Source organism: Fukomys damarensis, unplaced genomic scaffold (assembly GCF_012274545.1).
Source record: "Fukomys damarensis isolate Sample0158 unplaced genomic scaffold, DMR_v1.0_HiC HiC_scaffold_7, whole genome shotgun sequence".
NCBI classification, from domain to species: Eukaryota; Metazoa; Chordata; class Mammalia; order Rodentia; family Bathyergidae; genus Fukomys; species Fukomys damarensis.
The window spans coordinates 24,874,681-24,895,375 of NW_022900919.1; the positions used below are offsets into that span (position 1 = coordinate 24,874,681).

General features: G+C 53.6%; 1 protein-coding gene across 1 annotated transcript in view; it reads right to left on the bottom strand.

Annotated features, from left to right (window-relative positions):
* Positions 1-256: 256 nt before the first annotated feature.
* Pygb (glycogen phosphorylase B) overlaps positions 257-20,695 on the bottom strand; it is a gene marked incomplete at its 5' end in the record, with an annotated part of 28,608 nt that continues 8,169 nt past the window's right edge. Inside the window, 19 exons of the mRNA XM_010625626.2 lie at positions 257-549; positions 1,127-1,193; positions 2,129-2,263; positions 2,463-2,670; positions 2,965-3,106; positions 4,751-4,809; positions 7,268-7,415; positions 8,015-8,116; positions 8,569-8,683; positions 9,327-9,490; positions 9,917-10,063; positions 11,003-11,095; positions 11,530-11,673; positions 12,648-12,730; positions 13,000-13,111; positions 13,738-13,869; positions 15,084-15,187; positions 16,263-16,341; positions 19,223-19,324. Of these exons, the coding sequence (XP_010623928.1) occupies positions 397-549; positions 1,127-1,193; positions 2,129-2,263; positions 2,463-2,670; positions 2,965-3,106; positions 4,751-4,809; positions 7,268-7,415; positions 8,015-8,116; positions 8,569-8,683; positions 9,327-9,490; positions 9,917-10,063; positions 11,003-11,095; positions 11,530-11,673; positions 12,648-12,730; positions 13,000-13,111; positions 13,738-13,869; positions 15,084-15,187; positions 16,263-16,341; positions 19,223-19,324 (2,289 nt within the window). The remainder of the gene's footprint in view (positions 550-1,126; positions 1,194-2,128; positions 2,264-2,462; positions 2,671-2,964; positions 3,107-4,750; positions 4,810-7,267; positions 7,416-8,014; positions 8,117-8,568; positions 8,684-9,326; positions 9,491-9,916; positions 10,064-11,002; positions 11,096-11,529; positions 11,674-12,647; positions 12,731-12,999; positions 13,112-13,737; positions 13,870-15,083; positions 15,188-16,262; positions 16,342-19,222; positions 19,325-20,695) is intronic.

Consider the following 20,695-nt stretch of genomic DNA (forward strand, 5'->3'; position numbering starts at 1 on the left):
GCTTCTAGTGGCCTGGGTGCTATGAAAAAAATAGGTCCCCAGCCTTCACCACAACTACCTGCTCAGACCCCAGAATCAAGAGACTCAAAACAAAAGACCTCTACTCACAACAGTACTTGTACAAGGTTTCTGGGACTCAAAGGCAGCCCACCTTCTGTGGGGCTGACTGCAGCATCCATACTTCAAGCTCTACTTTCTTAGGAGAAACCAGGAGGGTATCACAGGTTCTTCAGCACCTCCTTTCTTTGCCCAACCCTCAAAACCACCCCTTAGCCCCTCTAGGGAACACAGCATGGAGAAAAGCAGGGACCTCTGACTGCTGGCAAAGTGCTTAAATGTTGGCATGATGTGCAAACTCAGCCCAACAAAAGCCCTCGGCCCCACCTTGAGGGGCACCTAGTCCTTAGGGATGTTGGGGGGTGGGATTTGCAGATCAGAGGGCTCCACACCCCAGATGTCCCTCGCATACTCAGTGATGGTTCGGTCACTAGAAAACTTGCCCGAGCAAGCGATGTTCCTGATGACCTTTTTGGTCCACTCCTTGGGGTTCTGCAGAAAAAGTAGAGGCTGATCAGTCTTGGGCGCCCAGCAACTTCAGAACTATCCCCAATGAGCTCTGAACCCTGGAACAGGGTGGAAGGAGGGGAACAACCATGTGATGAGAAAAGTGGTTCCATGGACCAGGGCCTCTTGGGACTAGAAAAGCTACTGAAGGATAGGTATAAGGCCAAAGAGCCAGGAAGGTCCTTGCCCCTGAAAGCCTGTATTTCACAGGCACAGTGCACAACCCCAAGACAAACAACTAGAAAAGCAGCACAGGTAGACCCAGCATCTGTGGGGTGGCCGTCTTCACCAGGGCTTCAATCTCTCACTGCTTTCCTCCAGGGCCGTGCAGCTGCCCTGGCCTCCAGCAAGCTCCAGGAGGGAGCAAAGCCCTTTTGAGTGGGGGTGGGGGTGGGGAGGGTCCTGCCAGAGCCCCACAGTGCAAGAACAAAGAGTGACTAGGCCCACCAGTGACTTACTAATGCCAAGGGTACTGGAATTCCAAGCCTCTGTGGCTCTAATGAGAACACTGCTTCCCCAGCCCCATTGGCCTATTCCTATAGCCACAGCCTGCGAGCCTCACCTGGTACAGCTGCTCCACCCGCGCCTGGCATTGCACATAGGCTTCATAGTCTGCGAACACCTTGAACCTGAACAGGGACAGGACATTGAGCAGATGGCAGGTGACAGTAGCCCTGCCCAGGTAGCCTGTCATGTGGTCCCAGGGACAGTCCCACAGCCAGAGATCACCACCTGCCAGGCCTTGCCCCTCATGAGGCCAGGTCCATCCAGCCTAGGGCTTCTGTGTAGTGACACTCATGTCCTAATGAAGTCACATTCTGACCTGGGGTGCCTCTAAGGAACTGGCAGTGCAGAACCTACAGGCTGTGGGGCTGCACAGGCCCAGGACCCAGGCACTCTGTTGGAAGCCTTCATATATCCACCTGTTCTCAAATCAGAACCAGTGATACAGGAAAAGCTTATTTGCAGTTTCTGATGTTCTGGACAAAAATGTAGGAGTTAGAAGTATAGGAATGTATTTCTGTCATTATTGTACCAGATGTGCAAGTTCACAAGTCCCCACCACAGACCCTGGCAGGGGACAACCTGGCCCGACTGTAGGCACAGGTGACCCAAAGGCAGAGGTAACCAGAAGGCAGCAGCAGGAGGGAGGTGAACTGAGCCCTGGTCAAAGCAGCTTTAGCCACAGGGAGACATGGTGTGCCCAGTCTGTCATGTGGCCAGAGATTGACTATACCATGTCAGCTGTTAATTCCACTTTAACCCAGTGAGTCTCCACTACCTGGCCAGCTCCTACTGCCCTGCCTGCCTCCTGAGCTCCTTCTTCTGGCCTCCTGAGAACATGGCTGCCTCAGGGTCTCCCACCCACATGGGAGTCTCCAAGGCCAAGTGCTGGACAGCACACTGACCTGTCTCACTCTGCATGGTCTAGTCCTTGCCATGACAGTGACTCTGCTGGCCCATCACAAGGTCTTGTGGGCCGAGGTGGAAGGGCTTCACCTCACGTGAACTGGTCTTTTCCACAGTAGGGGTGGATACGGTGGGTTGCAGGGAAGGGCCCCACCTGTCATGGTACATCAGCATGTTGACCACGTCCTTGAAGCACTCTGGGTCCTTGGGGGAAAAGAAGCCGCTGCTGATCTGGTCCATGGCCTGCCTTAGCTCAGGCAGGCGCTCGTAGTACTCTCTGGCATTATACCTGTGGGGAGGTGGGCTGCTCAGTGCCTATACCCCAGCAGTGACCCACTGCCAGGGGGAGCTGCCCTCAGGCGGGACCCTGAGACTGTCACAGAAACCCGAGTGGTGGCTGGGAGGCATCTGCTTTGTGCTTTTGGAGGTTGTGCCACTTGCCCACCTTGGCCCCTCCCCATGTGCCCTGATGCAGAGGGGACACACACCCTTTTCGGTCCAGGGCCTCGACCTCCTCTACCCGCAGACCGAAGATGAAGAGGTTCTCCGTGCCTGCCTCCTCAGCCATCTCCACATTGGCACCATCCATGGTGCCAATGGTGAGTGCCCCGTTGAGCATGAACTTCATGTTGCCAGTGCCTGAGGCCTCGGTGCCTGCAGTGGAGATCTGCTGTGACAGGTCGGCAGCTGGGATCACTGCGGGCAGGAGACAGGTTAGCCTGGCCTCACCGTCTCCATCCACTGCATTCCCTCTCCCAGATCCTTGGCGAGTGATCCTAGGCAGCCAGCCCTTTGTCCCTAGTGGCTTCTGCCTTTGTAGGGCTCCCCTCTTTGGCGGGGCTGACTGAGGTAAGGGGTCCAAGATACTGACCTGAAAAAGTGCCAAGTGTCCCAGCGTTTTCTAGGAACCTTCCCCAACCCCATGGACAATGCTGGCCCCATGCACAGCATTGCTTACCGTAGCAGGAGAGGCATAGGCCTCCAGCCTACCTTTCTCGGCCAGGGACACGCGGTAGTTCTCTAGAAAGATCACTCGAAGTTTGTCACCCACAACTGGATCATGATTGACAACACTGCCGATAGACGTGATCAGCTTGATGATCATCTTGGCCATGTGGTAGCCAGGAGCTGCCTGCAGAGAGAGGCAGGCGACGGCTTTCATGTGCAATGCTCTGCCCAGGGCCAACAGGGCTGTGTGGGTTGCTGAGACACAAGGGCAGACACCAGGCCAGACACAGACTCTGGAAGCCAGCGGTAGTGTGGCTCATGGGCGGGAGAACATGGCTGCCACCCAGTGCTCAATGGCTGTCTCACCCATGGGATCTGTCAGCCTCCAAAGACACTCTGATTCCCATTGGTATTTCAGAAATCACCAGGTAAGAGAACATCAACTTACAGGAAATACAAATCCTAAGGAATTCGCTATAACACACCAGGGGATGTCCTTAGGAAAACAGCCTGGGACAGCAAATGAACCAATTTCTACAACAAATATATTGAAAAAAAAGGGGGGGGAGGAGGTTTATGATTAAAATTAAAAGACACAGATCAGTTCAAGGAGGGCCCTCATCTCCCCGATTAAAAATATTAGTGAGAGGGCCGGGCATGGTGGTGCATGCCTAATAATCACAGCACTCAGGAGGCTGTGGCAGGAGAACTGAAAGTTCAAGGCCATCCTGGAGTACAGAGTGAAACCTTGTCTCAAAAAAACAAAACCAAAACAACCAAAAAAACAGTGGGGCTGAGGGTTTGGCAAGTAGCAGAGCACTTGCCTGGAGTGTGAGGCCCTCAGTTCATCCCCAGCACTGGAAGCAAGAAAATGTTAACAGCCAGGTGCTGTGGCACAGGCCACTAGTCCCACTGGGGCAGATGAGGTGGAAGGATCCCTAGGACTCCTGAGCCCAGAATTTCTTTTCTTTTTTTTTTGGTACTTGGGATCAAACTCAGGTCCCTGTGCTTGTGAGGCAGGTGGAGGAACCACTGAACCAAATTACTGGCCCTTGAGCCCAGAATTTTGAAGCCATCCTGGGCAACACAGGGAGGCCTCGTCTAAACGAAAAAAACCCACTAGTACATGTAGCTTCTGTGACAGTGGGAATGTGGTCCTGGAGAGTAGATGGCCACTCCTGACAGGATGCATTTTAGGTGTATGGATGCATGACCATGTGGTAATGTTTAAGAGCCCAACGGCTTTAGTTCTGGAGGGATCATTACTGATGGAGGCAGAGACAGCCTGGAACCCACTTTCCCATCGTTTGGTAGTCTGGGTAAGCTATCTATTTCTACAGCTCTTCCTGTTTCTCTTGACTTATATTTGTCCTTAATATTTTAAAAAATTTTGTATGGACTTTAGAACCAAGATACAAACAAAATTATGCTAATGTCCAAAATGTGCTTAAAATGTAGCTGATGGTGGGCAGAGGCTAGATGGTGTGGTAAGTGGGCTGGAGCTGAGGACGGCTGCGAGTGACATACAAGAGAGCAGTGACGAGCCTTTCAGAGCTTTTGGTGATACAGACTGCCCTCTGCAGATGTGTGCCCTAGGCCCACCACCACTGCACTAAGCAATCTGCATAGGACCTGAGGCCATTCCCTCAAAGAGCCGCATCCAGCCTTCATGTGCTGACCAAGGCCAGGCCATGGGCTGAGCAGGACACACTTGGCACCCTCCTGTCGAGGCAAGTCCACACAGGACCCTGGCTTCCAAGCAGGCAGCCACCCACTGAGTGCACCCTGGGCTCAGTACCAAAAGGAGGAGCTAAGGAAGTCACCTCACCTTGCCCCCAATCATCACAGTCCGGGGTACAAAGGCCTTAGCTGGGTCTTTCTTTATTCCTGCAGGCAAAACAAGAGATTCACATGAGACAGTGGGGTGACCCTAAGCTAAAGCAACCAGGGACCCAGAGCAGCCCTGGGGCTCTGGCAGGTGGCAGCAGCACACAGCCATGGTCCCATACCTGCCTAGGAACCTGCCACCTGGGGGCCAAGCCTGGCCCTCACTGTGCTTCTGTTCCACAGCATCCTGCCTGGCATCTGGAGTAGTTACACTACCGCCAAAGGCTTGGGGAGGCCAAACCAGAGTCCCCAAGAGGCCTGGCCCAGGTCATCTGTCCTGGCCACCATTACTGAGGCCCAAGTATGTGACAAGGACCCATGTTTTTAAAAACATCCTTTGAACACCCTAGTTTGAGATGCAGAGAGAAAGCTGAGACCTTGAGGCCTTGGCACCATGGGTGTGACCTCATCAGCCTTGGGGGTCTGAGACCCTGGTTGTTCCCCCCCACCCAGGGGACATGGTGTGTGCCGGCCTAGAAATGTTTCCCAAAACCCTGTGCCCTTGGTGCCTGTGGTGTTCCTGGGAGATGGTGACACTTGGGCAGTGGGACTCAGAGGAGCAAGGAAGGTCACTGGCATATGACCTTGGAGGGGACATTAGAACCCCAGGCTCCGTCACTGTTTCCTGGCCAAGAGGAAGTGGAAAGGCCTCTTCTCCATGCATTCATGCCACTGGGATGTACAACATGGGCCCAAGCCCTCTTCCACAGAGAGCTGCCTACACAGGCCACTCACATCAGCCCAGGGCCTTGGTCCTCAGGCTTCCACTGAGCTGAGAGTGTCTGAACTAGGGATAATGGGGGTGAAACTCAAAAGCGATGCCAGCCAGCTAGAAAGCCAGGGTGAGCCCCAATTCTAAAAACCAAACAATACCACAGAGAAAAGGACAAAATAAAAACAAATGAGTTGAGTATAGGGGTGCATGCCTATAATCCTAGCTATCTGGGAGACTGAGGAAGGACCGCTTGAGCTCAGGAGTTCAAGACCAGACTGGGCCACACAGAGACCCTTTTTTAAAAAACAAAAAGGGCCAGGGATTTAGCTCAGTGGTCCTGCTCCCTGTCTTACAAATGCAAGGTCCCGAGTTCAATCCCCGGTACCAAAAAAAAAAAAAATTAAATAAAACAACTATATAAAAAACAAAACAAAACCAAAAACCCCACACACAAAATGTTCACCAAATCAAGGAAACAGGAAAATATGGGAATTCTAGGTCACATAATAACTCCTGCTAGGTCACCGGCAGGTAGGGGACAGGGTCTCAGGGTCCTGGTGTCCCAAGGGGGTACCCTGGAATAGGGCTCCAGTCCTGGGCAATGAGGAAGTCTCAGGATATGGCTGGGCATGGCAGGGTGAGTACTGCTAACCAGGGGCCAGGGAAGCAAGGGCTGGGGGGCCTTGGGAAGCCTGGGCAGGGGAGAGGCACTAAGAAGGCATGGCTGTCGGGCAGATCCGACCTCCAGGGAAAGCTCACACCATGGAGGACCACACAGACCACAGGCCTGAAATGCAGGACATCGGGGTAAGGAGGAGACACAGAGATCTGAAGAGGCTCTGCCAAAGCATGTGCAGAAAGTAGGCAGAAGAAACAAGGCAGAAGGGCCCGGCACATGTCCCAAACGCGTTTCAGGGCTGGGTGCAGCTCAGCCCCAGCACCTGCCTGGCACACTCTGAGGCCCTGGGTACCAGGATAAAATGTGTGGTTCAAAAAAACACTTTTTGAGGTAATACAGTAGTAGGTAGTCAAGTGGCTGTAGTCAACACCAAGACACAACTGTAAGAATAAGCCACTAATACATCCAGAAATGACCAAGGCAGCTCCAGCCCTCAGGACAGAGGCACAGGGACCCAGAGGTGCTGGAGGGAAGAGGGAAAGCCATGGCTGGCACCATCAGCCAGGGCTGTTATTCCTGAAGCGTTTCTGCAGTGCCTCCACCTTGCAATACTTTATCACAAAATGCTAGAAACCTAGTTCTTTCCAAAGGTTTTGCAAATTCACCAAGCAAATGTTCACATTTACTTTTTCTTTTTTTTCTTTTTTTTTCTTTTTTTAGACATGGTTTCGCTATGTAGTCCAGCCTGGCCTTGAACTCACTATTTAGTGCAGGTTGGTCTTGACCTCACAATGATCCTCCTGCCTCAGCCTCCAGAGGGCAGGGATTACATGTGTGCCACCGTGCATGGTTCTCACATTTACTTATAGGGTTTCTTTGATTCACATTTGCTTTCATAATTGTCCACTAGCAACTTAAGGTACATTATAAACTCAACATACGTGATTCTAAGTACATTAAATGCTTCCATAAATCTTCCCAAACAAGGCAAATCACCAGATCATCATAAAAACTGCACTGGATACAAAAACCAGCCTTGTAGTCCTGTGCTTTCACACCAACACTACAGCAAGCATGCACGCACACGGCCTCACTGTGAGAGGCCAGGTCTGGGTGTGACTCACGGTTGTAGAGGGTGATGATGTGCAGACAGTTGAGCAGCTGCCGCTTGTACTCGTGGATGCGCTTCACATGCACGTCAAACATGGAGGAGGGGTTGATCTTCACCTTGTACTCCTTCTCCAGGAGGGCAGCAAACTTCAGCTTATTTTCCTAGGAGAAGCAGGGATGACAGCAGTGCTGTTCTTTGCTGTCCTGGGGTCTGAGGTCCCTGGATGCCCCATGGCCCATCCCGCCCTGGAGACAATCAGCCCTCAGCAACCACCAGGGATAGACAGCAGGTCCGGGACCAGAGCTGGCATCAGGGAGAAGGGGACAAGGGCGCGCTCGACAACGGTGGCAGAAGTTAAGGACCTGGAGCCAAACAGGAGGAGAACAAGGGGGACTGGGGTGCAAGGCAGGGACAGCAGGAGGAGGAGCTTGAGGAGGCACAGGAAGGGAGAAGCAAAGCAAACCTAGAACCGAGAGAGCAAGCTGCAGTGAGGAGGCACTGCTGCTGTCCCAGAGCTAAGACCATGGCCCTGTTATGTGACCCCCTAGCTCTGTCCCAGATCTAGGGGCTCCAGGGGCCTGTCCCTGGCTTAGGCTCTTGGCTGCTCCCAGGACAGAGCTGGAATTATACAGCCCGCACACTTGCAGCCTGATGAAGAGCCCTGCACAGGTCAGTGATCCCTTCTGGAAAGCCGACAGCCTGATCCAGGACCCCAGGTCTTCCCATCCCCCACCCATCCCCCCAGTGCCATGCAGCCCACCTGCTTGACCTGGGCCACATCCCTGATGAAGGCCTCATCGCTGACCAGTGGTAGCAGCTTGCGTAGCTGGCTGAGGTCCGTGACGAAGCTCTCCCCAATTCTCTGGGGGAGGAAGGTGACTCTGCTCACTCACTGCAGCCCAGTTTCTACATGCAACCAGGCTTCTGCCCTGCCTGGGACCTGCCCACAGGGCCGCTCCTGCGCAGCTCAGACAGACCCCTGCAGCTCCCTCAGTCCCTGCTCCCTGGTCCCAGACTGACCCCCTCTGGAATTTCCCACTGCCTAGTTCACGTCCCTAAGCCAGTGTCTTCTTGGGGGTCCCCCTACTGTAGCCTCCCTCCCTCAGTTCCATCCTTCAGGATTCACCTGGCCCTCTGACCTGGGCTGGCCTGGCTATCCTGTGGCATTTCAGGGCCAACCCCGTTTTATGACCTCACCCAGCACGGCTAAGTCCCTCTTCATCAGCCTGGAGGGCTCTAAGCTGCATCCTGGGTCACTGATGGTCACATGAAGACCTGGCTTCCTTGTCCCAGGACCCAGGCTGAGCCACTCACCTCCACAAGGACCTCTGCAAGCCCTGGGTTGCACAGCAACAGCCACCGACGAGGGGTGATGCCGTTGGTCTTGTTCTGGAACTTCTCTGGTTCCAGCTCATAGAAATCCTTGAAGCTACAAACACAGAGTATGGAACTGTCAGAAACACTTTTTCCAGCCAGGTGAGCCAGAGAACACAAGGCCTTTCCAAAAAATCCCTGGGGGTGGGGACGCTCAGTGGGCAAAGCAAGTTGTACACTGCACACTTGGGCTGCCCCCACGTGAGGATGCAGCTGTCTCCAGAGGTCGATGGGCACACACCCAGGCCACAGCCCTGAACACTTCACAGGCTTCAGACCTGAGCCCTGGGTTGTTTTCTCAGCTGTGCTTTGGGGAAAAGTCCAACCCCAACTCTGCCACGGGGACTTTAGAGCCCTGGGCCCAGCCTGGAGCACAGATGTCAGCAGGGACCAATGGGGTTAAGGCCATCAGCAGTCTTGCTAGATGAAAGGAAAAGGGAAGGGAGGAATCTCTGGTCTCCATCCAGTGTGATCACCACCTACCCAGCCCCTGCCCACCCAGCCCTGGCCCTAGATAGCTGCCTGGGGCACCCAGCCAGCAGGTGGACCAGGGTCATGAGGCCCACTGGAAGTGCCAGCAGGCCTCCAAAAAGGCCAGGGGTGACTGCCTCTCCTGTCACTACCCACTCAGGCAGGAACATGGGGCGGGCCTCCTATGGCAGCCAGGTGGAAGGGGTGGCAGTGGGTGCCTCACGCACACAGACTGCTTCACGATCTCAGAGTGGATGCGTGCCACGCCATTCACTGCATGCGACCCGATCACACACAGGTGGGCCATGTTGATCCTCTTGCAGTCACCCTCCTCGATCACAGACATCCTCCTCAGGCGGTCCACATCCCCAGGAAACAGGGCAGCCACATGCTAGAGAGGAGAGAGGGAGCAGTGTGGGGCTGATACAGTGCCCGGAGCTCGCACGACCAGAACAGCTGCCATACGCTCTAGGTCTTGACCATGGGCCCTGGCCCCACCCCAGCACTGGGACTCAGCAGGCAGGGATGAACCATCTGGTTACACAGAGGATGTGGGCCTCCCCATCCTGAACTCAGTGGGACAGCTGTGCCCAGGGCCCCACGCATGTGTGCACGCATGCACACATACCACAGAGGCATAAGAGTCACCCAGGACCTGAGCCCCGTAGATAATGGAGGAAGGACAGGTGGAGCTGCCAGGTCAGTCTCAAGTACTATAGCCCACTCCGGAATGAGAGCAGGGCCAGGCAGCACTGTCAGCTGCTGTGCTGTCACCTGGTAGGACCCACGCCCACCCTGCCAGGCCAGCAGCACTCACATCCAGGTGCCTCTGGTTTATGGCATAGATGATGTCTAAGTGCCGTGGCAGCAGCTTCTCAAACAGGGACACTGGCCAGCGCTCCAAGGCCTCAGGCAGCACTGTGTGGTTAGTGTATGCGCAGGTCTTCTTGGTGATCTCCCAGGCCTGGTGGTTGGAGAGAAGTGTGTTTACATGGTTACATTCAGTCCTACACAGAGCCCCTTCCTGCCCATGTGACCCGATGCATGAGCGCCCACACCTGTGTGAATGATGCCAACATGCACCCCAGGATCACCTGCCCTTGTTTTCCTCCTTGTGAACAGTTTTTACTGACAAATTAACAGACCACTGAGCAGTCATCCATTGGCCAGGGCCAAAGGACTCTATGACAGGGCCACACACATCCCAAGACCAGAGAGGAACTCTGGTCTCCATAAGGTAGAGTAAGAAATCGCTTTACAGCTGGGCTGGGTGGTATATACCTGTGAATCCAGCTATTTAGGAGGCTGAGGCAGGAGGATCACAAGTTTGAGCCCAGCCCATGCAACTCAGCAGGACCTTGTCACATAATTTAAAAATATCTATGTATGGCAGGGATGCAATGCAAAGTCCTAGGTCCAATCTCTAGTACAAGGGGAAAATGCTTCATGGTTTTATAGCCTGAAAAAGTCTTAATACACTCAAGAGTCTAGTAGCAAAGTAAATTGAGCCATAAGAAAAGTCTATAAAAACTACACATTTCTTTAAACTTAACATTTTGGATTTCTTCACTAAACTTCAAGATGACAAAACATACATAAGAAGCCCTAAAAAGTACGAGAATCTTGTCCCTGTCCCTTCTCACCCCTGCATTCTTGTCCCCTCTGTGTCACCGTCCCACAGAATGTCTGTCCATCCCCTGGTACCATCCCAAGGCCCGGCACTCTCAGGGCTGATGTCCTCAGATCTCCTGAGGGAAGAGGAGCCGCCTTCCCAGAACTTTTGAGCCATTCGATGGCTGGCTTGGACTGCACAGAGGGCAGGCCCCAATCTTGGTCCCTGAAAGGCACCATCACCCCATCCCGGTCCAGGCAGGCCACTGCCTCTCCTCTGCCTCCTGCTCACCTTGTCCCAATCCACCTTCTCCACGTCCACCAGGATCCGCATAAGCTCGGGGATGGAAAGGGCTGGGTGGGTGTCATTCAGCTGGATGGCCACCTGCAAGTCACACAGGACCCTCAGTGGCCTCATCCTTTGTGGGCACCCAGGGGCTGGGTGTGCGCAGCACCAGGTGTGAAGGAGCCGGGCAGCCTGTTCTGAGGAGCCTGAGGCCCTACAGGACTCCAGGAGGGAATTAGGAGGACCCCTGTGGCCAGCTGGGCCCTGGGCAGGTGTGCAAGGAGCTACTGGGCTGGGCTGCCTCACAGGAATGTTCCCTCACTTATGATGTGGCAGTTTTGTTTGAATGGAGTGCACTGGGCTTCACCTTGGGAGCCACCAGTCCGTCCTACCTAGATGATGCCCGTGGCCCTCAGCTTGAAGGGGGGCCTCAACAAGATGGACCCTGAGGCAAGGTGTCCCTGCCACCCCTTGCCAGGTCCTCCAGGACACAGGAAGCACCTGAGGGCAGCCCACCCCCTCGGGCCACATACCTTGTCCGGGAAAGTCTCAAAACTGGTCCTCACAGGGTCACGGCAGCCAAACTTAGAGGACTTGAAGCGGCGGATGATGTCCTGCAGTGTGGCAGCCACCACGAAGTACTCCTGCTTCAGCCGCAGCTCCTTGCCCTCAAAGAACTGCAGACACAGGGCTACTGAGCATGAGCTCGGGGATGGAGAGGCTGGGTGGGTGTTGTTTGGTGCAGAGCAAAGGGGTCCTGCACAGCCCACCTGCCCTGATTCTGGTCCTTTGCATCCCCACAGGAGGCCTGGATGAGGTGTCACTCGGGGTCACAGGCCGAGGTTACAAGCGGTCTTACCCCGCTGCCCAACACTACCAGCACCCAGTGTCATCTTCTGACAGAAGAGCAAAGACAAAGTGCCCCTTGCCTGTGTGACGAACAGCAGAGCATGTGGTGCCTGGTCCCTCAGTAGCCAGGACACCAGGGCCATGTGGAGATGCGACATCTGAGCACAGTGTCCTTTGCACCCACAGGCCAGAATGCCTGGAGCCCGAGCCAGCAGCACCAGTGCCTCTGCTGCCCATATAGATCGTGGTGACAGAGTGGAACGAGCACTTCCCAAAACAGAGCCACCAGGACAGACAAGCTCCAAGGACTCTGCTTGCTCTTCTGGTGCTAGGTATGGAACCCAGAGCCCTGTATGTATGAGCATGCACTTGGGCTACGCCCACCATGGCCCTCTGTAAGGCAACAAGAAGCCACCAGACATCAAGTCCACTATGCACAAGTGGCAGCAGAATCCAGCTGTGGCCACTGCCGAGCACATGGCAGGTCTCAGCAGACCTCCCAGGTGTCACAAGGTACTGTGTCCTTCAGGACAGATGGAGTGACCCGGCCTGGCCCAAGGCCTGGAGCTCTACCTATACCTCTTCCTCGAAGAATGAGGGGTCAAGGGAGATAGGGTGAGGAGGATCAGAGGGGGAAATGTCCCGTCTCTCAGAGTGGCCAACCGGCCTGCACTCAGACAGGAGGACCTAAGTCACACCTGGCCTCTCCTCCAGCCATGTAAGGTTGGCCCAGCCTCCATCCTCCAATCCTCCCCAGGAATGGGCCAGCTGGCTGACGTGGTCCGTCCCAGGAGCTACTCACGTTGTCATTGGGGTACAGCACCCTGGAGATGTTCTCCGCCAGGTTCCGGTCCAGGACGGCTTGGACATAGTCCCCGACATTGACTGTGGAGAGACGGGGAGGGGAAGGCAGTGACCCCTCCAGGTCCCCAGAGCTTTGGCTGAGGCAAAGCAGCAGAGCCCCCGTCCCACCCCACAGCCCCCTTTCTCTTTCCTTGGGACCTGGTGGTCACAGTGCCACACTCATGCCCCTCCTGCTCACTCTCAGAGACCCCAGGGGCTGCTCTGCTCTCTGCAGAGAGTGGCAGGCCGGGAGTGCTGGGTGCAAGGCTTGGGGGCAGCTACCAGACAGGAGTGGGTGTGGCCGAACGTACAGTCCTGCAGTTTGAAGTCGCTGGGTGCCTTGGCGGACCAGAGCCTCATGGTGTTGACCGTGTTATTCTTGTAGCCAGGCACTGGGGTGTCATAGGGCATGGCCAGCACCACCTGGTAATAGGGACACACGTGGTGCAGTCAGTAGGTGCCTCTTCACTCACCCTACCCGGCTACTCGCCCACACCAGGTACCACATAAGTGAGAGGCATAGGCAGCCCTGCAGCAGCCCCGGCATCCCGCCATCCTGTCCTCCTGCCCTCCCTACCACTGGCTGAGAGGTGAGCTCTATGTAGGACCCAGCCTTCTACACCGGCCAAGGGCCTCAGCTCTGACACCATGGGCAACAGCACCAATACCACCACTGTGACACTTACCTTCCTGTCTCCTGTCTAGCCTTCACTTGCTCCATGAGCTCATCCACAGGGGGACAGTCCTCCCTTCCAGTCCCCTGGACCCTGACCCTCATCTTCAGACACACATGGGAACACAGGGTCCATACTCTGCTGCTCAGATCGAAGATAGCTCAAGCTTAGCCTCTATGCTGAGTGCTGCGAGCCAGGGACCACTGAGTCAGCACTGTGGTGTCACAGCAGAAGACACCTGGTGCAGCCACAGCCCCCGTGGGCTCCCCATGGCGTGCCACTGGTTGTGTGTGGTGGCTTCTGTGCTGGGGACATCTGCCAAGGTGCACCAACTAAGCATGTGAGGAAAGTAAACTCAGGCCCTGGGCTCCATACCTGTGTGTCCAGCCACCGCACACCCTCGGCCGTGTGCTCCACACGCCCATAGAAATGCACAGGCAGCATGTACTCAGGCCGGGCCTTCTCCCAGGGGTTGCCATAGCGCAGCCAGTCATCTGCCTCTTCCATCTGGGGCAGAGAGAGGGGCTGAGATCAAACAGCAACCAGCACCAGACAGAAAGAACCCAGCCTGCTTATCAGGCTTCCTACACCAGCCAAGCTAATTTGCTAGAAAATGAGCATTCTGGGTCCAGGTCTCCAGGAGACTGAGGCAGGAGGTTTGCAAGGTCCAGTCTAACCTGGACAGTTTAGGGACTTAGCAAGGTTGTGTCTCAAAATTAAAAAAGCTGGGGTCATAGCTCACTGTGAAGGCCCTGTGTTTAATCCTCAGTACTTAGGGGGGAAAAAAAAAAGCCATGAATGCTGGGCCTGGTGCTCACAGGATCCAGGACAGTGCTGAGCACACTGCTCCCCACCAGGCCCTGCCCCCACAGCTGACTGCCAGAGAACAGCGCCCATAGCACCAGATCAGTAGAAATATGCATATCCACACCCACCAATTTCGCCATAGATATTACACATGGTGAGACATGAGCCAGACACATCCCGCCATCAAGCCCAATAACTGCACAGTTACCAGACCCAAAGCCCTCCATCAAGTCTCTTCTCACCAGACCAGCTGCAGCACATGACACGTAGGGACCCAATGTTATCACAAACCTTTCACCACCAAGTGGAACAGGAGTGACTTCCACACTCAAATGCCATGTCTGCAGTAGCCCAGAGCAGTGAGACTGGCATAGACTATGTGCGCGGTCCCTGCCATGCCAACACCAGGCCCTCCTTGCCATATAGTCCTGACCACATGGGCACCCAGGCCTCCACCTCACATTGTTTTCATATCTCATCTGGCCTCGGTTTGACGCTCTGACATGGTGGCTGACACCCGTCAACATCATGTTCCTTGGGAGTCCAGCCTCTGGCCATACTGGAAGCTGCTCCCTCATGTTGGTGAGCAAAGGCCAAAGGTGGAGACCAAAGTACCACCACTGCCCCTCTAGCTACTCACCGGTCCCACGTTTGGCCTCCAGAGCACACCCTGCACCCAGTGTGACACCTAAGAAGCCAGCATGCACCTCAGGTGTCCTGTACCCATCTGGGGTCTTGGTGATGCTCCACTGGGCTTCTGTGTCCACCCCGCTACCACTTCTCATCACCCCTGGGACTCTGCCAAGGGCTCCCCCAGGACTGGCCTGGCCAACCCACATGGAGGAAGGCATCATTGGCTGCCTCCTGAGGATGGGCAAGAGCTGAAAACCCTGAGGAGACCCAGTGTCACCCACCTGCCAGCCATCGACGATCTTCTGGTTGAAAATCCCAAACTCGTAGCGGATCCCATAGCCATAAGCTGCCAGACCCAGGGTGGCCATTGAATCGAGGAAACAGGCTGAAAAATGTAACCACAGATCACAGACGATCAGCACAGCCAGGTCAGAGCCTGCTCAGTTCTTTGGAGGGGGTGCTGTGGTGTGCCCAGGATGCCGTAGGGCTAATAAGGGAACACTGGACCTTGGTGGACTCTAGGATCTAGGAGGCTGAGCTTCCCTCCACTTGGGAAACGGATCCACACAAGGACAGAGCAAGAGGCTGGTGACAGCCCAGCCCCACCAGGGACAAAGGAGGAGGTCTTGGGGGTGGTCACCTGGCCTTTTGGAGGAGGGTGTGAGGGATACGTGGGGGATGGGGCAGGTGGGAGTTTTTTTTTTTTTCGTTGTTTTTTGGTTTTTGGTACCGGGAATCAAACTTGGCACCTTATACTTGCGAAGCAGGTGGCAGAACCACTGAGCTAAGTTCCTATTCCAGGGGGCTTTCTTTATTTAGATCCATGTGTTTTTCGTTTTTTGTTTTGGTACTGGGGATCAAACTTGGGTCCTTGCTAGGCAGGCGGCAGCACCACTGAGCTAAATCCCCAGCCCAAGATCCATGTGTTTTAAGAGAACATATTGCATTTAGAATTCCTGAAGAATTTAAAACTGAAAACATAAACATCCCAAGTCCATACACAGCAACCCTCGATAGAGCCAGGATTCAAGCAAGGAGCGGACCACCCCTGTTGTCCCCACACGCAGACACAAACTCAAACCACAATGTCTGCCACATCCTTTCCCACACCCTCCACCCCAAGAGCCAGCAAGAAGGATTAAAGCAGAAAAACCGCTGGGCAGCTCTCTGACATGTGAGCTATCTCACAGGCCCAGGGCTCTGTGCTCACTTCGGGGAAGCCACAGCTGCACCCTGCACATGGGCCACATTCTCAGTCACCCTGTCCCTCAGTCCTGCACCCACGCTGCAGCTGTGGGACCCTGGAATGTGGTTGGCATCCCAGGCTCCTTCCCGGCACCAGTGTCCCCAACTCTGGGCAGCTCAGTCTCCATGGCAACTGTGAGACCGGAAGAACATATCTGCAACCCGTTCTGAGGGAGGCTCGCATCCCCGGAGTTGGGGCTTTTCAAGACCCTCACCAGCCAGGCGGCCCAGGCCTCCGTTCCCCAGGCCGGCGTCCTCTTCTATCTCCTCCAGCTCTTCCAAGTCCAGCCCCAGCTGCAGACACAAAGGCAACATCTTAACAACGCTGCCCCCAACCACAGGCTGAGAGATTTTAAATCTTGTGAACTTATAGTACTGTGTAAGAACCTACTTCTCCTAGCCTTGAAAATCCAGTGTTAAAACTTGATGTTAAATCCATGCACGGAAATGAAAGTTTTCAGGTATTCCAAAAGCTAATTCAGCAGTCAGAACTAGACATGGTTTATTAGCCAAATATATATGAATTGCCAGGTTGTCAACCAATTCATAGTAAGTAGATTGTAACATGTAGCCTCAATATGAAACCAACAGTTTGAAGTCTTGTTTTTGAGTTTTGAGACATAGTATTGCTATGTTGCCCAGGTTGGCCTTGATCTTCGAGGTTTAGCCAATCTTTCTGCCTCAGCTTCTCAAGTAAATGGGACAAAAGCACCAACACCAAAAGGTCTTAGAAATTCTCTAATTTCACAGTCAAATGATAGTTACATGACATTTTTTTAAAGCCAAAACCTAAAAGTACTTTTCCTGTGGTTAAACTAACTGAATTCACACACTCTTGTGAGATAAATATGGCATGTTAAAAATCAGAGAAAAAGCAGCAAAGCCACAACAACGTGACTGTCCTACAATCAGGCTGGAATACAAATCTAGCCTCTCAGACACAGTTACCTTAAATATTCCATGAACAAAACTTCGAGGCCCAAACTCTACAAGTTGCTCACATTATCTCGGCCAGCAGCTCTGAAACTTTCTGGGCTTAGAAGGCTCCAAAGAGCTTGTGTTTGTGTGGTTTTATTTATTACCAATTATCAAATTAGAAATAAAATGCAGAAAAATTTAAAAGTCTGTGTACATATATACATGTGTAAATTCATTTAAAAGTAACAGGAACTCACTACATGCTAATATAAATCAAAAGTTTAATGAAAAATAAGTACTTTTTATTAAATTTGTTTTAATTGGTCTCAAAATTCTTTGACAGATACTTGGTTGTTTCTATTAAAAAGTACTGATTTGAAAAACTACTAACTTAAAACCACCAGCCAGGCGTGGTGGCGCACACCTGTAATCCCAGCACTTGGGAGGCTGAGGCAGGAGGATTGCTGTTGAGTTCAAGACCAGACTGAGCTACATAGTGAGTTCCAGGTCAGTCTCACTACATGGTGAAACCTTGCCTCAAAAAACAAAAAAAACAAAAAACAAAAAACAAACAAACAAAAAAACACCAGACACACACAAAAAAAACAACACGCTACCCATCCAGTCCCTGACTGATGTACATCTGCACTCTTTCCACTGGGGTTCATGAATACACAGCTGTGAAGCCTGGCTCAGGTTTTCTGTAGCTCACACCTCCTCGGAGTGGAAGGTCACACGGTCATTCCAAGCCTGTAGCAGACACCCACACTGTGCACACTTCATGACTGCAGCCCTCAGTGGGCACGAGTGGCTCTGGTTACCACTGTGACCCCCGTGTCTCTAGTACTTAATGAGGGTGAGCATCTTTCCGTGTGCCACCTGAGCACTGTGTGTTTTGGGGAAAGGTCTGTTCAAGTCCTTTGTGGCTCAAGTAACCAGGATGCCAAGACAGTGGTGCTAGGGAGGCCAGCGACGGTGCGAGAGGTGACTTTCCCAGCTGCTCCTCGTGAGTGAGGAGCCAGTCCTCCTGGCAGGCAGTGGCTGGGCATCTGACCTGCAGATATGTGGCACCCAGCTTCCTCCTCACACAGCCCCCCATGTCCAGGGGGCCCAGCCAATGGAGGCCGAGACAGTGACAGCCCTTCCTCAGGAAAAACTCTCATCTGCAAGGGTAACCATCTAAACTGCGAGTAAAGTAACTTTTAAGAAAAAAATGTGCAGCCTGGCGTGGTGGTGCACGCCTGTAATCCCAGCACTTGGGAGGCTGAGGCAGGAGGATCGCTGAGAGTTCGAGACCAGCCTGGGCTACATAATGTGCTCCAGGTCAGTGCCAACTACACAGTGAGACCCTGTCTCAAAAAAAAGAAAAGAAAAAAATGTGCAAAGTTTAAAGGGTACACGCTCACCTGCACTTCCCTGGTCTCTGTAATTAACGCATTGTGTGATAAAATCATTAACAGATATTGTACACGGTTCCCAAATCCTTGTTATGTGTAAAAGAATGTTTAAAAAAAAAAGCACTTCCTTCGGCTGAGAAATCCACAAGATATGCATGTTCCTCACTCCCCACAGACACGGCCTGGCATTAGTATCCAGAGAATGGACTAACCACAGTCATGTCTGGTAACCTCGGTGTCACCTCATTTTGAGCATAAAATCCCATGCTGGGGAGTGCAGTCTTGGCCTTTTGTGGCACCAACTGAAATCCTGAGCTACAGAATTACTCTTGACTGAGCCTGAGGGAAACCCTGGAGGAGATGGGGTCCCTAAGGCCAAGTCACCTCATGGCCATGCTAGTCTTGTGTCGCGGAAGCCTCCCCAGTACCCTCCCAACCCAAACCACCATAGGAAGGCAGCGTGGGGCACAAGGCTTGAAGGAGGAGTCAGGGTCACCAGAACCTCTCTGCCAGGCCCAGAAAATGGGGCAAGGCAGGAGGAGAGGGCCCAGCTGGGAGGGACCAAGCACCTGGACCCCCGAGATAGGGACAGGGCAGCACTGCAACCCCCAGACCCAGTCCCCTGGAGCAGACAGAGGGAGGGGATGGCTCCACTACACAAAGAGAAATGGTGTGGTCTAAAACTGCTCTGGGGAGGGATGCTGGTCACTGGTCCCTCTCAGCACTCTCTGTGCCCAAGAAGGAAAAGCACCACCATGAGCTCCTCCCAACTACAGGACACACACCCACCACATGGGCGGCACATCCTGATGTCACCTGTGCGTCAAGAGGCCACTTGGAAGTTGCCACCAGGCCCGTACCTGATAGATGGCTTCATCACATGCGTTCTGGAGGCCCAGGTTCACCATGGTGTTCTGAAGCGTGCGGCCCATGTAGAACTCCAGGGAAAGGTAATAGATACGCTGCAAAGGAGAGAGAGACTCAGACTTCACCTTCACCCACAGGCAGAAGTGGACAGATGTGCAGCTCCATGGGACAGCCGCCCGCATGGCCCTCGCCCCCACCAGGCTCCGGGGAAGACATGGCAGCCTCATGGCTGGGATGCGGTGGGCGCAGGATGAGCACAGCCTGGCCTCACACTGGGACTATTTCCAAATTAACTGTGGGGTGTGGACTTGGAGGCTGACTCGGGAGGATGCTTGGACCCAAGAGTTTGAAGCCGGCTTGAAGCTCAGTTAGACTCAGACAGAGGGAAGCCCCAAGTGCCACTCCCAGGACACAAGAGAACCGTACGGTCCCCAAGCAGGGGACGGTGCTGGCCTGGATTGGTGGAAGAGCCAGCAGTGCCCCGCGGGATGCTTTATCCAGGGTGACTGCGCACAGCTCCCTGGGCCTGAGTGAGTGCTGAGAGCCCTCCCCATTCTCCTCCCAGCACCAAGAGCAGCTTTCCTAAAGCCCTCATCTCACAATGGATCTGCCCAGAAGGAACATTTTCTGAGGTGCTGTTAATCAGAAAACACTATGCTTGGGAGCAAGCCTGCAGCCTGTCAAGATGCCCAACATAAAATTAAAACAAGAAAAGGGCTAAGGATATACCCCTGCGCAGAGACCCTGAGCAGATGTTTCTCCTCTCAAAAATGCAAAGGGTTACCAGGTGTGGTAGCAAAGGCCTGTAGGCCTAGCACTCGTAGGCCCAGGACTGAGGCAGGAGGATAGGCTACATAGCGAGGCCCTATCTCAAAAACCAAAGAAAAATATGACAACACACAGCACAGCTAATCCTGAGGGAAGTGCAGATTAGAACTTCCTGAGCCCAAAGAATTTCTTCCACCCTAAGGGGTGGTGGCCCAGAGGATGGAGGCCAGGTCTGTGGCCTCAAAACCAGAACAGGGACAGAGCCACTGGGCTACAGCCACTCAGCACCTAACGAGGACAGAAGTGCACCAATAAACTTCTCCACAATGTCAAGGAATAATGCCAGGTTACAGAGGACCCAACAGAGCACACAGAAGCAGCAAGATGAGTAAACAGCGCTAGCACAGGACACTTAGGGTAGGATTGTGTGCGGAACGTCATAAACAGCTAGAGGAAGCCTGAATGTCACGCAGAAGGGACAACCGAGCAGACTCATTATGCAGTGCGCACACAGATTGAAACACCACATGGCAGAAACAAAATCAGGCAGGACTCAAGACTGAGGAAAAGGTACAGATGAGGAACAGGGGGGATCAAACTTGGGACCTTTCACTTGCGACGCAGGTGGTGGCACCACTGAGCTAAATCCCCACTCACACGGCATTTCTAACAGATTCATTAAGCAAACTCCACGATCA